Source organism: Staurois parvus, unplaced genomic scaffold (assembly GCF_062004578.1).
Source record: "Staurois parvus isolate SC_StPar_1 unplaced genomic scaffold, SC_StPar_1.0 ptg000172l, whole genome shotgun sequence".
NCBI classification, from domain to species: domain Eukaryota; kingdom Metazoa; phylum Chordata; class Amphibia; order Anura; family Ranidae; genus Staurois; species Staurois parvus.
The window spans coordinates 6,626,395-6,642,483 of record NW_028317968.1 but is presented as its reverse complement, the minus strand read 5'-3'; the positions used below and the strand labels follow the sequence as shown (position 1 = coordinate 6,642,483).

Below are 16,089 nucleotides of genomic sequence, written 5' to 3'. Positions count from 1 at the left end.
ATTTGTTACCTCCTATTCAGTCCAACATTATTCTATAAAAAGGATTTTAAATAAGCATTGGCATATTTTGTGCAATGCCAGAATATTGGGATTTTTATTGCTCCCTAAGCCACAAGTGGTATTCCATGGGATTCCACCATTTCACAATATAGTTGCTCCTAATGTGTATGATCCCCCCGCCGCACCACCTTTCAGGATTTAAAGGGTTTCCATAAATGCAGGAAATGTACAGTATGTCAAATCAATATTTGTTCACACAAAAGTGTTACATCCTTTGTGTCTACTGCCACTTCTAACAATCACTCTATTAAATCTTTTGTTACCTGTACCTCCTTCAATGTGGTTCACCTCTTACAGTGCCCTTGTGACCTCCAATATATTGGGAGGAGCACTCGTGCTCTCCAAGTGTGATTGGGAGAACACATAAGAAATATCAAAAGAGGTTTTAAAGGGCATAGTGTCTCCAGACACTAAGCTAAGATTCACAATAAAGACCCTATGGGCACGCTCTGTCCAGGGATTGATAAATTTACTCCACATTGGTGAGGGAGTGCCACTAGGAGGGAAATTTCCAAGCTCGAAACCAAGTGGATTCATAATGTAAAATGCTATGTACCACATGGGATAAATATAGATTGGGATATTAATGCTTTTATCAACAATGCTTAATATATATCCTTGTCCACTCACCCTATTGTATTCTTTACTGTGTGTACCTGTTATTACTCTCCACCAATGTTGTTTATTTTGCAGGGAATATTAGAATCCATGATACTATGGGCTGCTTATGTATCTCTAAATTTTATGTACTAATTTATGTATTAATTTATTTGTATTTTGATATTTTATCTGAATCCCATACATTTATGATTTAATAATCATCATTATAAGGGATTTTTTTTAGATTTAATAATATCACTTGTAATTTTATATTTATTTGTTACATTTATTTTTGTTTATAGGGTTCTGCAATTTATGTGCTAACCACTAGGTGGCGCTATGGCGATTCATAATGTCTATTCATTTCTTTGTCTTGAATCTGGAATATATCTAGTCCTCTTTATTGTGAGATTAGATATACATATAAATTCCAGGAATCTGATGTGCACTTATATGGACTATGAGAAGGATTTCACATATGTGGACTTTGAGCACTTTATTGTCCCTCAAAGGATTGTTTGTGATTGAATTTATTGAATTGGTTTGAGCACTTATTGTGTACTTATTAGTTTGTGTATTATTTTTTTTTTTTTTTTCACACATTCATCACTTTACTCACACACTTAGTGCAACACTAAATTATTAATATATATATATATGCAAGAAGAATTTACAGTGTTGGTAGGCAAACTACACAAAGACCTATGTAGAGTAACAAATACATATTTCCAGATTATCAGTTGATTCATCATTCAAAAAAAATTTAACTCACCATTTAAATCTGAATTTTCAAAACGGACCCAAACAATTTTTTCTTTTTCTTCCAATGTAGGTGATCCACTATATGCCTGAAAAATAGCCAGGATCATTTATCACACTTCAAAAGCACTAACACAAAAGTAACGATTAAAAAAAAAAACAATGTATCAATCTGGAGAAGAATGCCTCAATTTAATATTAAAAATGAAAACTGCATGATGTGTTTATGCTGCACTCCTGACAAACAGAACTTTATTATGTCTTCTATAGGATGCCCCCTGTAGTGCCGAGGGTGCATCATGTCGGCAGTGCTGTCAGAAAGCCAAGACTAAAAATGGCCATACTTGATGAACTTGATCCATTTATGACCATTCCCATTAATTAGAAGTCAATATATCGATGAACTTCTCATAAATGAGCTTGTTGCTCGATGGAGCGGCTGCAGCACTGATCAATGTATTCTGATGGAGGGAAAGTCTCCTCACAGTCAAAAAACAAAGACACAGCAGGGAGGATTTTCCCATCCATCTCAAATGTGTGGATGGGAAAATTGGTTCAACTGACAGTCACCGCTCTCTGCACAGAGCGGAGGGGGAGAACTGAGTGATCAGCAGTGTTGGATTGTTCAGTTCTCAGCCTTAGAGTGGGTGGAGGACATATGCAGCACTGGATTGATGTTGTCTCCATCTACGCAAGCATGATTAAAAAAAAAAAAAGTCCCATACTTCTCTTTTACCCTGGAAATCAACTGGGAGACGAGAGACAGTTAGGCAAATAAGTCTTTAAAAGCTTGAGATAAACACAGTTTGTCCTCATTTGGAAACAGGAGTTGTTATATTTTAAAATGGAACAATAGACAACAAAAAAATGACATAACACGCAATCTCACTAGAATTAACTACGCAGTTTTTGTTTTTCCATAACATAGTATTACTTTTTGAACCTGCCAGAAGATCCATCATTTTTCACTTCATTTAACAGAGCAACAACTCTTTTTTCAGTGATATCGCACAGAAGAGCTGTCACCTGGTGGACAAGGTAGCCTTAGATGGACACATGCTTTTTTTAAAACTCTGTTTATTGCAAATATAATGCATTTACAGGATTGTCAACTATACAGAAATACAGGGGTGTATTTACTATAACTGGAGCACTCAGAATCTGGTGCAGCTGTGCATGGTAGCCAATCACCTTTTAACTTCAGCTTGTTCAATTAAGCTTTGACAAAAAAATCTGGAAGATGATTGGTTACTATGCAGAGCTGCACCAGATTTTGCACACTCTAGTTTTAGTAAATAACTCCCTAGGTGCTACTCAGTCAGGTACATGTAATTTTAAAGTACCTTGAAGTAACAGAAAAAAAATGAAAGCCTAACTGCAGCTAACATGTTTTAAGCAGTAACAGCAAGTTTTTTGTAAAAAAAAAAAAAAAAAAAAAAAAGGTAATATTTATTTTAACAGTATTCTGATACAACAAACCTGGCATAACAAAAAAAATGTATATCCCTATGGAATACTGTTTACACTAAATGTTTCTTTACGTACAATGATTTCTTCTGTGCTCTCCTCCTCTAACAAATATTAAAGTCCTAATGAAAGGAATATATGTGTAGAACAGACCCCCAGACCAGGCTGGCTGTTTGATCTCAGGTTCTATTCCCTGATAGGCACATGGCAGCCAGGTAGTTCACAGTCACTCAAGTCAGAATACAGGCCGCTCAAGTCTTTTTGCAGTTGATTTGCTGGTTTTACTTAAGAAGACACTAAGCCCTGGTTCACACTATCCTGCAGGCTGCGGGCTGGTTGCAGGTGCGGGAATAGGTGCCAAATTGCACTGCATTTGTGAGACACATGGGGCTGCCATTTACACCCCCATGCATATCAGCCCGCAGCGTGATCGCAGGTGCAGGAACCACATAGTTACCCTGCAGATGCATTTTTGAAAAGGTGCATTGCATCTTTTTTTTTTGCGTGAAATGCGGGCACAGCAGCCCATTCAAATGAGGCTGCCATGCTTGCGCAAACGCAGGCCACATGGCCCACACTAGTGTGAACCTAGCCTAAATCTGATCTGCTCCTTCAGAGTTTAAGCCACCTCTTGAATGTGAAGGTTAAATGAACTTCAATACAAGAACCCCAAACAACAAATTCAAAGGAGATTGTACAGAGGCAGCAAAATTACATTGCAATATGTATAGCCAGCTGTATATTACCAACACCTATTGTAAAGGCCTATATCAATTAATTCAGTTTACATGAAATCACACTATTTAGCTCTTGATAAATTAAAAAGAGATGGTGATGAGATTGTAATTTGTATGGAACGCCTAACAGATTGTAAACTCTTGTGCTTTGTGTAACATAACCCATTTTGAACCTGTTTTTGATTGCAAAATTGTTTGAAGTGATTAGTTCCTGACACTACTAAAATATTATTATATAAATATAAATAATTGGTGGAAAGTTGTTGGTCTTTCTAGAAACGTTTCATGTGTATGGTCGTTATGGTTACAGGAAGTTTTACAATCAGACTAATTGTGTGACCTCTTTAATGCTTGTGATGCACTGAGTAACTTTAAACCAGTGTTGCTCACATTTTTTCAGTCAAGACACCCTTTAAATGTATGCATAACCTCAAGGCACCCTATTTGAAAATGTAAAAAAAATAGAATAGTTTTACATATCGTAGCAGCATCCACCCAGCATTAGAGGTTATTTATTTCTCCACCCTTTCAAACTGGTACGGACTAGTATTCTTCTCTCCCTCTCTCTGCTAACGTGACCCCACTACTGACAAAGCAGCAACCCAGCATCCTCCTTATCAACCAACTATGTCACTGGTTGTTAGGATGCCGGCCTTGTTAGGATGCCTGCATGGTGCCCAAGGCAGTATTGCTGTACAATAAAAACGTGTGGCTTTGCATAACAAAAAGGCAGGTTTGATTCATTCACTGGCTTGTTGATAATTGTTTGGCATTTTATGGCAATATTTTGCCAAGGCAGCCCTGAAGAACCCAGAAGGAACCCCAGGGTGCTATGGCACCCTGGTTGAAAAAGGCTGCTTTAAACCAATGGTCATCTTTGAAATCCCATTTGTATTACCTTAAAATTTCCATGTATATGACCAGCATAATCAAAGATCCAGCAGACTGAACAGCTGCTCTTAGCAGTTACCGATGTTGCAGCCAGCACCATCAGGCATAATCAGGGTATAATCCAAATGTATTGGGAAATGACCAGTACTAGTGTTGATGCAAAGCAGTTTATCATCACTACAAACAGGATTCATGCAAATTGCTACATGGTTTCTGATTATCTTAGGACAGTGGTGGGCAACCTTTTTTTTCAACTGAGCCAAATCTCGCCAAAACCACGATTGAAATTTATTTTGAGAGCCACATTTTTAAAATTGAAAATACATCCCCCATATAGTAATTCATCCCCCATAGTAATTCATCCCCCATATAGTAATTCATCCCCCATAGTAATTCATCCCCCATATAGTAATTCATCCCCCATAGTAATTCATCCCCCATATAGTAATTCATCTCCCAGAGTAATTCATCCCCCATAGTAATTCATCCTCCATATAGTAATTCATCCCCCATATAGTAATTCATCCCCCATATAGTAATTCATCCCCCATATAGTATTTCATCCCCCATAGTAATTCATCCCCCATATAGTAATTCATCCCCCATATAGTAATTCATCCCCCATATAGTAATTCATCCCCCATATAGTAATTCATCCCCCATAGTAATTCATCCCCCATATAGTAATTCATCCCCCATAGTAATTCATCCCCCATATAGTAATTCATCCCCCATAGTAATTCATCCCCCATAGTAATTCATCCCCCATATAGTAATTCACCCCCCCTATAGTAATTCACTTACCTTTGCTCCGCGCGTTCTTCTCGCCGTGTTCCCGCGCTGTTCTGGTCTTCAGGGCGGACTGTGAGAGGAGAGGAGTTCGTCACGCTGCCCCACCTACATCCTGGCTTCCCCGCCTACATCCTGACAGCTGCAGAGTCCTGACTTTTGGGGCGGCCGCCCGAGAGGAGGGAGGGGAGCGGCCGCCCGAGAGGAGGGAGGGGAGCGGCCGCCCGAGAGGAGGGAGGAGGGGGGCCGCCCGAGAGGAGGGAGGGGAGCGGGCGCCCGAGAGGAGGGAGGGGGGCGGCCGCTCGAGAGGAGGGAGGGGAGCGGGCGCCCGGCACACAGAAGAGCCGCATTTAAGTTTGTAAAGAGCCGCATGTGGCTCACGAGCCACGGCTTGCCGACCACTGTCTTAGGAGAAACAAATATTGTAGCAACTGTCCTAAGAGGTTACCACCAGTAAGAAATAGGCTACTCACAGGCAAATTATATGGGATTGTTGCCGTAGAGAGATACTGCAGCAATAGAAAGGCATGCAATAAAACTATTGCACTAACCTGTGGAACAACGTCTTGGAGAAATGTCACAACACTTTCCATATAGGACTGTTCCCTGAAAAAGAAGGAGAATTATATTAGATGACACAGTTATTTAGCACTTATATGAATCAGACCACCATATGCTACATGATGCCCATCACTCCATATGTAGAACACTATCGGTCCTTCATTACCCGCATTTCCCTTATCTACTTATTACTCTGTTTACAGCTTTTCTTACTAGATTTGTAAATATAATAACACAAGAATTTGCTGGTCTATTTAAGCGAGCTGCCCATACTTGCAAACCATTAGTAAATTGATAGGATCTCTTCAATTAATTTTTTTTAAAATTATTTAAAGCTGAACTATAGGCAAACATTAGAAATGAATATGCTGTTCAGCATAAAAAGGTTAACACCTATGAGTATTTTTCGTGTTGCTATGTTCCCTGCAGTGCACACAGTGCAATGGTTAGGAGTAAATAATATACAGCCCAGTGTATAGAATGCAGTGGTCAGAATTATGTCACGTACAGTTCAGCCTACAGAGTGCAGTGGTCAGAATTATGTTATAACTCAATGAGCCATAACTTTAGGACTGCCCATTTAATATTGAGTAGGTCCCCCTTTTCCTGCCAACACATTCCTGACCTTTCAAAGCACAAACGCTACTAGACCTATGAAAATATGCTGTGGTATCTGGCACCAAGCTGTCATTAGCAGATCCTTTAAGTCCTATAAGTTGCGAGGTACAGCCTCCATGGACTGGACTTGCTTTTCCAGCATATCCCAAAGGTGTTCAACTGGACTGAGATCTGCAGAATTTGGAGACCAAGACAACACCTCAAACTCATTGTTGTGTTCCTTAAACCATTCTTGAACAATTTTTGTGGTGAGGCACATTATGCTGCAAAGAAGAGCTGCTAAATACCATTTCTCATCAGCAGTTAGAGCACTCTCGTGACTCCTATCAGTGTCTAGCTGAGCACTGGTTAAAGTTTGTAGGAGGAGTTTTCATTCTCCTCTCACTACCCTATGAGATTGAATAACCCCTGACCCTCTGTCTGGACAGTGATGATTGGCCCTATGCTGATCACAAGCACCCACCCAAGAAAAAAAACTCTCTAGCAGTACACACCAAACTGAGCATGTGCAGAGTGTCCCCCAAAAGGTGTTCTATCAGGAGATGAAATGGGGAACGATGAAGAAGGGGAGGATCAAAGAAGACAGGATCAATCATCCTTTTTACACAATGCAGAGGATTAACACCTTAAAGTGATTCTAAAGGCTTATTGTATTTTTTTTAATACCAAACATGTTATACTTAACACCTCAATGTAGTGGTTTTGCACAGAGCAGCCTGGGTCTCCTGCCGGCGCTCCCGACCCCTCCCTCCTGTCAGGTGTCCCCATAGCAAGCAGCTTGGGGGGGGGCACCCGCTGCTCTGTGTATCCACTCACACATGGAGCCACAGCTCGACCCTACCCCCTCTCTCTTCTCATTGACTCATGGCTCCGGCTGCTGTCTCAGACAATGGGGAGACGGAGTCCCAGGATAGCCAAGACTCCAGTGTACATCGCTGGATTGAGAGGGGGCTTAGATGAGTTTTAGGGGTGGCTGGGGGGGATGCTGCACCCAGAAGGTTTTTTACCTTCATCTATAGAAGGTAAAAAATCTTGAGCCTTTAGAACCACTTTAAGTTCCAAAGTTTGTATAACAAGCATGCTCTACTGCATATACAAATTGATTTTACTGCTGTGGGTTTAGTAACACTTTAAGGGAACAAAAAGGAAAAACAAATGCGTGCAACACAGGTAACAAATCTCCATAACAAAAACCCTTTAAGGTTTGATAAAGCAAAAGAAAAAAACAACTTGACTGTTTCCTTATATATACTCAGTTTGTTATTACACTTCCAGAATAATACAGAAACTATTGAACAAGTCCTCACTGTTCACCTTGCTGTGCATTTCTGAAAAAGTGCAGTTTAAAGAAAATAAGGAAAAACAATGGGGCTAAAGGGTCCAAGTAATATGTCCAGAGCCACCCCAGGGTAACGCAATCTTTAAACAAAAGTTTACAACTTCTCAATAAAAGGGACTACTAGGGACCCATAACCAACTCTATATACAAATATGTATAAAAAAAAGCCTGATCAGCCTGGTCAAGTTATACAAGTAACAAACTATAAAACCACTCATTAATCCTTAACAAAGCAAACTTAAAAACAAAGCCCACTGGGGATAATAACATACTAGATATTGCAGTGAATATCTTATCTATCAATATATCATTATAATGCACTTTTCTGATCTATCTTTATAGTAATGACTGTCAGTAATCTTCAAGTACAGGTTGTAGGCAGATGATATCTTCATCATCAAGGCCAATTGCTGAACTTCAAAAGATGAATGTATTGTACAAATGGATACTGCATATAATTATGAAACAGCCAATAACCCATTTACACTGGCGTAACACTTGTGCCTTCTTCCGAGGCACCACATATATGTGCACTGGCATTGTGCTGAAAGAATACATTTCACAGTGCTCACTGCTAAAAACAATTTTTATTAAAAAACAGGTAAAATATGCATTCACACTGAATAGGTAGATGAAAGCATGAACAAACACTGTGTATCAATACATAGCTGCAAGTCCAGGATCACTCTCCCACAAGAAAACCACACAGCAATGTATCAGATACTGTACAGGCAGCCCTCACTGTTAATCTCATGCTCTCTTGGATCTCTGTAACTCTACCCAACATGTTCATCAGTATGATGTCATCGGGGTACAATGCAATACAATATTCAATAAAATAGTTTTTGGAAGTGAGCGCTATGAAATATATTTTTTGTGTCTTTGAGCCTCTGGTACACATATTGCTATAGAGATGACAAGTTTATTTTTGTTGGCGGAGTAACCAATTAAGTGTTTTTTGGAAGTGGTGTGAGACAGCCTACATATACAGTCAGGTCCATAAATATTGGGACATCGACACAATTCTAACATTTTTGGCTCTATCCACCACCACAATGGATTTGAAATAAAACGAACAAGATGTGGGTTAACTGCAGACTGTCAGCTTTAATTTGAGGGTATTTACATCCAAATCAGATGACCGGTGTAGGAATTACAACAGTTTGCATATGTGCCCCCCACTTGTTAAGGGACCAAAAGTAATGGGACAGAATAATAATCATAAATCAAACTTTCACTTTTTAATTCTTGGTTGCAAATGCTTTGCAGTCAATTACAGCCTGAAGTCTGGAACGCATAGACATCACCAGACGCTGGGTTTCATCCCTGGTGATGCTCTGCCAGGCCTCTACTGCAATTGTCTTCAGTTCCTGCTTGTTCTTGGGGCATTTTCCCTTCAGTTTTGTCTTCAGCAAGTGAAATGCATGCTCAATCGGATTCAGGTCAGGTGATTGACTTGGCCATTGCATAACATTCTACTTCTTTCCCTTAAAAAACTCTTTGGTTGCTTTTGCAGTATGCTTTGGGTCATTGTCCATCTGCACTGTGAAGTGGCGTCCAATGAGTTCTGAAGCATTTGGCTGAATATGAGCAGATAATATTGCCCAAAACACTTCAGAATTCATCCTGCTGCTTTTGTCAGCAGTCACATCATCAATAAATACAAGAGAACCAGTTCCATTGGCAGCCATACATGCCCACGCCATGACACTACCACCACCATGCTTCACTGATGAGGTGGTATGCTTAGGATCATGAGCAGTTCCTTCCCTTCTCCATACTCTTCTCTTCCCATCACTCTGGTACAAGTTGATCCTGGTCTCATCTGTCCATAGGATATTGTTCCAGAACTGTGAAGGCTTTTTTAGATGTCGTTTGGCAAACTCTAATCTGGCCTTCCTGTTTTTGAGGCTCACCAATGGTTTCCATCTTGTGGTGAACCCTCTGTATTCACTCTGGTGAAGTCTTCTCTTGATTGTTGACTTTGACACACATACACCTACCTCCTGGAGAGTGTTCTTGATCTGGCCAACTGTTGTGAAGGGTGTTTTCTTCACCAGGGAAAGAATTCTTCAGTCATCCACCACAGTTGTTTTCCGTGGTCTTCCGAGTCTTTTGGTGTTGCTGAGCTCACCGGTGCATTCCTTCTTTTTAAGAATGTTCCAAACAGTTGTTTTGGCCACGCCTAATGTTTTTGCTATCTCTCTGATGGGTTTGTTTTGTTTTTTCAGCCTAATGATGGCTTGCTTCACTGATAGTGGCAGCTCTTTGGATCTCATCTTGAGAGTTGACAGCAACAGATTCCAAATGCAAATAGCACACTTGGAATTAACTCTGGACCTTTTATCTGCTCATTGTAATTGGGATAATGAGGGAATAACACACACCTGGCCATGGAACAGCTGAGAAGCCAATTGTCCCATTACTTTTGGTCCCTTAACAAGTGGGAGGCACATATGCAAACTGTTGTAATTCCTACACCGTTCATCTGATTTGGATGTAAATACCCTCAAATTAAAGCTGACAGTCTGCAGTTATAGCACATCTTGTTCGTTTCATTTCAAATCCATTGTGGTGGTGTATAGAGCCAAAAATGTTAGAATTGTGTCGATGTCCCAATATTTATGGACCTGACTGTATATCTGTTCATGCTTATTTGGCCTTTCGTAATGGAGGTCAAACCATAAGGAGGAGAGAACTATGGGGGCTCTCAAAATTTGTAGAGTTAAGAACTACAGAATATCGGGGTGCCGTGACGAGGCTCTGTAGCTTACACATGTATTTGCAAATGTGTGCTAACTAAACCCCTGTTTTTAATGCATACTGTTAGACAGGTTAATTGGGTTTGTTTGCAAGCTGGTTGGCAAGTTAAGCCAGGAATTTTTCTCTTCTGTTGTTTGACATGCATCACCCTTTCATGTGCTCCTTGCTGTGAAGGCCAGTTATAGACTGGGGCAGTGACCATTGTTTGTACTGTTGAATTGTTGGTGAGGGGGCGCACTGGACACCTTAGCTGCCATGGTGCTACCTGCTGGGTGTCCAGTACGCTCTTGTACCTTTAAGGAGGGGTGGGCTCCATCAGGTCCACCTTCCAATGGTCTATCCAAGAATTACATGTGCCTCTACTATGGGGGCTCTCAAAATTTGTAGAGTTAGGAACTACAGAATATCGGGGTGCCATGACGAGGCTCTGTAGCTTACACATGTATTTGCAAATGTGTGCTAACTAAACCCCTATTTTTAACACATAATGTTAGACAGGCTAATTCTGTTTGTTTGCAGGTTGGTTGGCAAGTTGAGACAGGAATATTTTTCTTTTGTTGTTTGACATACCTTGCCCTTTCATGTGCTCCTTGCTGTGAAGGCCAGTTATAGACTGTGGCAGTGGCCATTGTTTGTACATAAGGGGAAGAGAACACCCTGGGGCGATTGCTGGTGGAGATGTCAATTGAGTAGATTTGCTTCACAATTAAACAGTATATTTTCATCAAATTTTGTGGATCTTATCATATATACACCATTTTGTTAGTCTTTTATTTGGACTTTACCATTGACCATTTTGGATGGAATATACTGTAGCTACATAGTTATGACTGCACTTGTTACTCACAGGCTATTCAGCTCTTTTGTGTGCACTTCATCAAAGGTTATTTTGGACATTATTAAAAGTACTACTATACCCAGGACCCTGCATTCACTATATCTGGTCTCCCACAGTACACACTACATGTAAATGCAATTATTTTAGTAAATATAAACTGCTAAATACCTTTTCTCATCAGCAGTTGGAGAAATCTTGTGACTTCAGCAGAGCACTGGTTAAAGCTTGTAAGAGGAGTTCTCTTTCTGCTCTAGGAGGATGTGAAACCCTTGATCCTCTGCATGTGATCAGCACAGGGCAAACAGCACTGTCCAGACACTCTCCCCAGAAAAAAAAACCTCTCTAGCAATACACACTAAACTAAACATGTGCATGTGACTATGGATTCAGTCTGTATCAGGTGGTCATTTCAACAAGAGGAGGTGCAGAGAAGAAAGGATCAGACAGCCTTTTTACACAATGTGGAGGATTAACCCCTTAGGTTCCACAGTGAGTATAACAAGCATGACTAATTTTACTGTTGTGGGTTTAGCAACACTTTAATGATTTATTGTAACATTGTTATTTCACTTGCTTATCACAGTTTTGGTTTCATTTTCATATGCAGATCAAAGCTCATTCCTTTGATTAGCAGATGAATGAAAGATACAAAACACAATAACAAAAAAACATAAAACAGTGTAAGATTGTCTGTTTTTATATGCTGTTTTTACACAGCAACCCTGGACTGCCATTTTGACAGTCAGGAATTGCCAGCAAATGCATGGGGTAGACATTGGCAGTAGGGCAGAACGACAAGATGTACAATAAACATTACTTAGGTTATTTGGATGTGTGTAGAACACTCATTGTCCACAACTGGTTAATAATTGTAGCTTCTTGATAATTATATGCAAGAATCTGTTTATACAGTACACTCACCCATTGAGATTTAGAGATTGCCTTTGAAGATGAAGACAATGTCAGCCTACAAACTCTATATAGAGATTACTGCCCAGTAATTAATAGTAAAGCAGAAATCTGGGAAAAAAATGTTTGGCTCTATTTTGTTCTAGGGGAGAGGACACTGAAGTCATACTCACCTCACCTGCCGATCCTTCCCGCACAAGAGCGGTCCTTTCGACTCCTGCCCCCCCACGGTCCAGCATTCTTTTAAATGGGCTGTTTCTAACGTCAGCATGCTCAACAGACAGGAACAGTTCACCAGTGGACCGTAGGGGAGCACGGTTTTCCTTAGGATCAGCGGGTCAGGTGAATATGAGCTTAGTATTCACCCCTAGAAAAAATGAGCAGCCGATCCATGCAGTGGGGGCACAGCCCCACTGCATGGTAAAAAAAAAAATTTAAACTGAAGTTCTGCTTTAAATTAGATAAAATTTGATACACTGATACAATGATACATCCCTCTGAGATACTAGCAAAAAACCGAGACATGCTGGGACTGGGAGGGGTTATACCAGGTTGGTTGCTGGGTTTTTTTTTGTTCTTTTTGCCAATGTCCTATTCCTTCTTTAAGTGGCAGTATAACCCACATGTCTCTGAATCCTGTGTCCCTCAATGAAGAAAAAAATAAACTCACGTGACTGCCTGTGGTCGAACCATCACACCACCTGTGCACCGACTTGGGCGTCGGGGAGATTCTGTGGTCATGTTGAGCTGCAGATGACTTTACTGTAAACACCAAGCTGTGAAAACAGGTATGGTTTAAAATACAACATTCACTTATGAGCATCTGAACTTGAAGCTAAACTCCAAGTATATGCATTAATAATGCATTAAATCAAATTGTGCATTCATTAATAAAGACATTAAATGTATCTCAATCCAAAATCCAGGTTTTTAGTGCTGTCTGCGTGGGAAAAAACAAAATTGCCACCAGAAAAGGAATACAGAGGAAATATTCCAATGCGGATACATGACAACTGTATAAAGAAAGGGTTTCCTTCAACATCAAAGAAACTTCCTCTTTACTTCCTGTTGTCTCTGCAGGACAGAAAGAGAAGGGAAATGTCTCTAATGGGACACAGGTGAAAGGGGTTTTCACCACGTCCTACTCTATTCAACATTTAGAAAAATGTTGTTCCTACTAGTGATCACCATAATCTTCATGGTTCTTTGCAGAGCAGCTTCCCCTCTGCATAGTGACCAAGGAGGGGGAGGGGGTTGCTTCCACTATTCACAGCGTTCACATTTTTTAATTCTTTATTTATCATTTTCACCCATACTAAGACAACAGTGACAGATTACAGCAAAAACATACTAGAAAATTCTAAATCAGCAATGGTAAAAAATTAAATGGTATGCATGGTAATCTACAATAGAACATGTTGTGCTGTGTACAGAAGGAAGACATGAGTTTGCATGTATAGCATTTCAGAAAGGTAGCCTAGCTGGAATGCTGCATATATTATGCTTGGGGGAGATTCTGTGGATACTATTTTTGTCTGTTTTAACCTCCCTGGCGGTATGATTATTTCAGATTTTTGGTGCTGAAAGCGGTACCATTATTTTGCATGGAAATATGTAGTTTTTTGTATTGTAGCCCTGTAATTTTTAGGAATAACTCACTGAAATCTGTCTGATCAAGAGTCTAGTAAACATTCCGGATATGATAAAACTTGAAACACGAAATCATAAATTATAATTTAATAATCATTAAAAATAATATAATAATAAATTTAATTCAAGAATATAATCAAACCAAAAACACTGAAATTTGAAATATAGCGCCAAGTTTGCAATCGCTGAGCAAAGTCACAAAATCGTTTTCAGTGTCTGATGATGAATTCCCCCACGAATCATTATCACTCAATTCTGCAAGTGGTTCTGATTTACTATCGCTGTTCTCTAGCTGATCTAAAACCGATTTTGACCTAAAGGGACTCTTTTTGGACGCCATGGACTTTCCCCAGTTTACAGGCAGAAAGAACAGTCAAAATGCAGGCAGGGCACATGACAAAGCAGTAGGGACAAAATGTATGTGAAATGCTTTGAAACAGCAATGTTTTGCTATGTAATAATTGTTTTTAAAAAATGACATTTTTTAAAACTTTCAAATTTGCCACCGGTTCCGGTGCCCGTACGTCCTGACGTCACAGGGACTGGAACACAGAAGCCAGAATCAGCCGGAGGAGATGGCCAGGGACGCTGCAGGGGACACATCGCGGGAGCGAAGGACAAGGTAAGCGCTGCAGGGAATCCCTGAGCAACGCCGCATGGTAAGCCCGAGTGTAGCTCGGGGTTACCGCTTTTGGTACTGAAACTTTACCCTGAGCTACACTCGGGAATATTGCCAGGGAGCTTAACCACTTCAGTACTGGGCACTTTTACCCCCTTCCTGTCCAGGCCAATTTTCAGGTTTCAGCGCTCTCACACTTTGAATGACAATTGTGCAGTCATGCAACACTGTACCCAAACTAAAATTTTATCATTTTGTTCACACAACTAGAGCTTTCTTTTGGTGGTATTTAATCATCACTGGGGTTTTTATTTTTTGCTAATTTAACAAAAAAAAACGAAAATTTTGAAAAAAAAACCCACATTTTTCTTTGTTTCTGTTATAAAAGTTTGCAAATTTATTCTTCATAAATTTAATAATTTAATAAATGTAATCATTTAATAAATTTAATAAAGTTCTTCATAAATTTAGGCCAAAATGTATTCTACTACATGTCTTTGGTGAAAATAACCCAAATTAGTATTTATTATTTAGTCTGTAGGAAAGTTATAGAGTTCACAAACTATGGGATATATCTGAAAATTGATCAATCCTGAAGTACTGACAGCCAATCTAATTTCTTGAGGTCCAAAAATGTCAGAACAGTACAGATATCCCCCAAATGACCCCTTTTTACAAAGTAGACAGTCCGACGTATTTCATGGCGAGTTTTTTGAAGTTGTAATTTTTTTGTCATAATTTTTCAGAAAATAAAGAAATTAAAAAAATAATTTTCACAATTTTATTATACATACTCTCATCAGTGCAGTACAGTGTCCGCATATAGCTGGTGTGGCAGTGATCAGGGACACTGACTGGTGACAGTATGAAAAAAAAAAAAGATAATTTTTTAAAACATTTTTATTACATTTTTTTTTTTTTAAGATTTTTTTTTAAATTGCACTATGACCAAAGTAGTTTAAGGTTACCATAGTAACATTGTACTATTTTGGGGGAAGTGATCAGTATTTTTCTTTTTTTTTTTTTACACAATTTGATTGATTATAGCAAAGAATTTCTTTACTATAAGCAAACATTTAACTGAATGAAATCAATTTTATTCAGGTTTTTTTTGTTGTGATTAGCTGTGATTGGCCACGGCTAATCACATGACATAGATGGGCTGTGATTGCCGAGCCTGTGCATGTGATCGCTGTGACCATTCACAGCTAGACACAGTTGTATACAATAGATGGCATGAAAGGAAGCCATCCATTGTATACAACTGTCATGTGACCTGCTGTGATTTGTCACTGCAGATCACATGGTACTGGCAACGGGGCCGGTACACAGATCTGGCATCGGCCGTGTCCGAGGTACACGGCTGGTGACAGATCTCGCCACAGCGCAGCCCTGCGGGCATGCACAAACCGGGACAGACACCGTATGTCGCCCTCTCTGAGGGACAAAGTGTTCCGCAGGGCGGCAAGTGGTTAAAGAAAGAAGTAAG

General features: G+C 39.7%; 1 protein-coding gene across 8 annotated transcripts in view; it reads right to left on the bottom strand.

Annotated features, from left to right (window-relative positions):
• BCAS3 (BCAS3 microtubule associated cell migration factor) overlaps positions 1 to 16,089 on the bottom strand; it is a 1,369,778-nt gene that overhangs the window by 1,334,586 nt on the left and 19,103 nt on the right. For all 8 annotated transcript variants that reach the window (XM_089676635.1, XM_089676630.1, XM_089676633.1 and 5 more), the window contains exons 2-4: positions 13,002 to 13,107; positions 5,855 to 5,909; positions 1,433 to 1,508 (exon numbers count right to left, since the gene is read on the bottom strand). In XM_089676635.1, coding sequence (XP_089532761.1) covers positions 1,433 to 1,508; positions 5,855 to 5,909; positions 13,002 to 13,072 — 202 coding nt within the window. In that variant the 5' untranslated portion in view covers positions 13,073 to 13,107. The remainder of the gene's footprint in view (positions 1 to 1,432; positions 1,509 to 5,854; positions 5,910 to 13,001; positions 13,108 to 16,089) is intronic.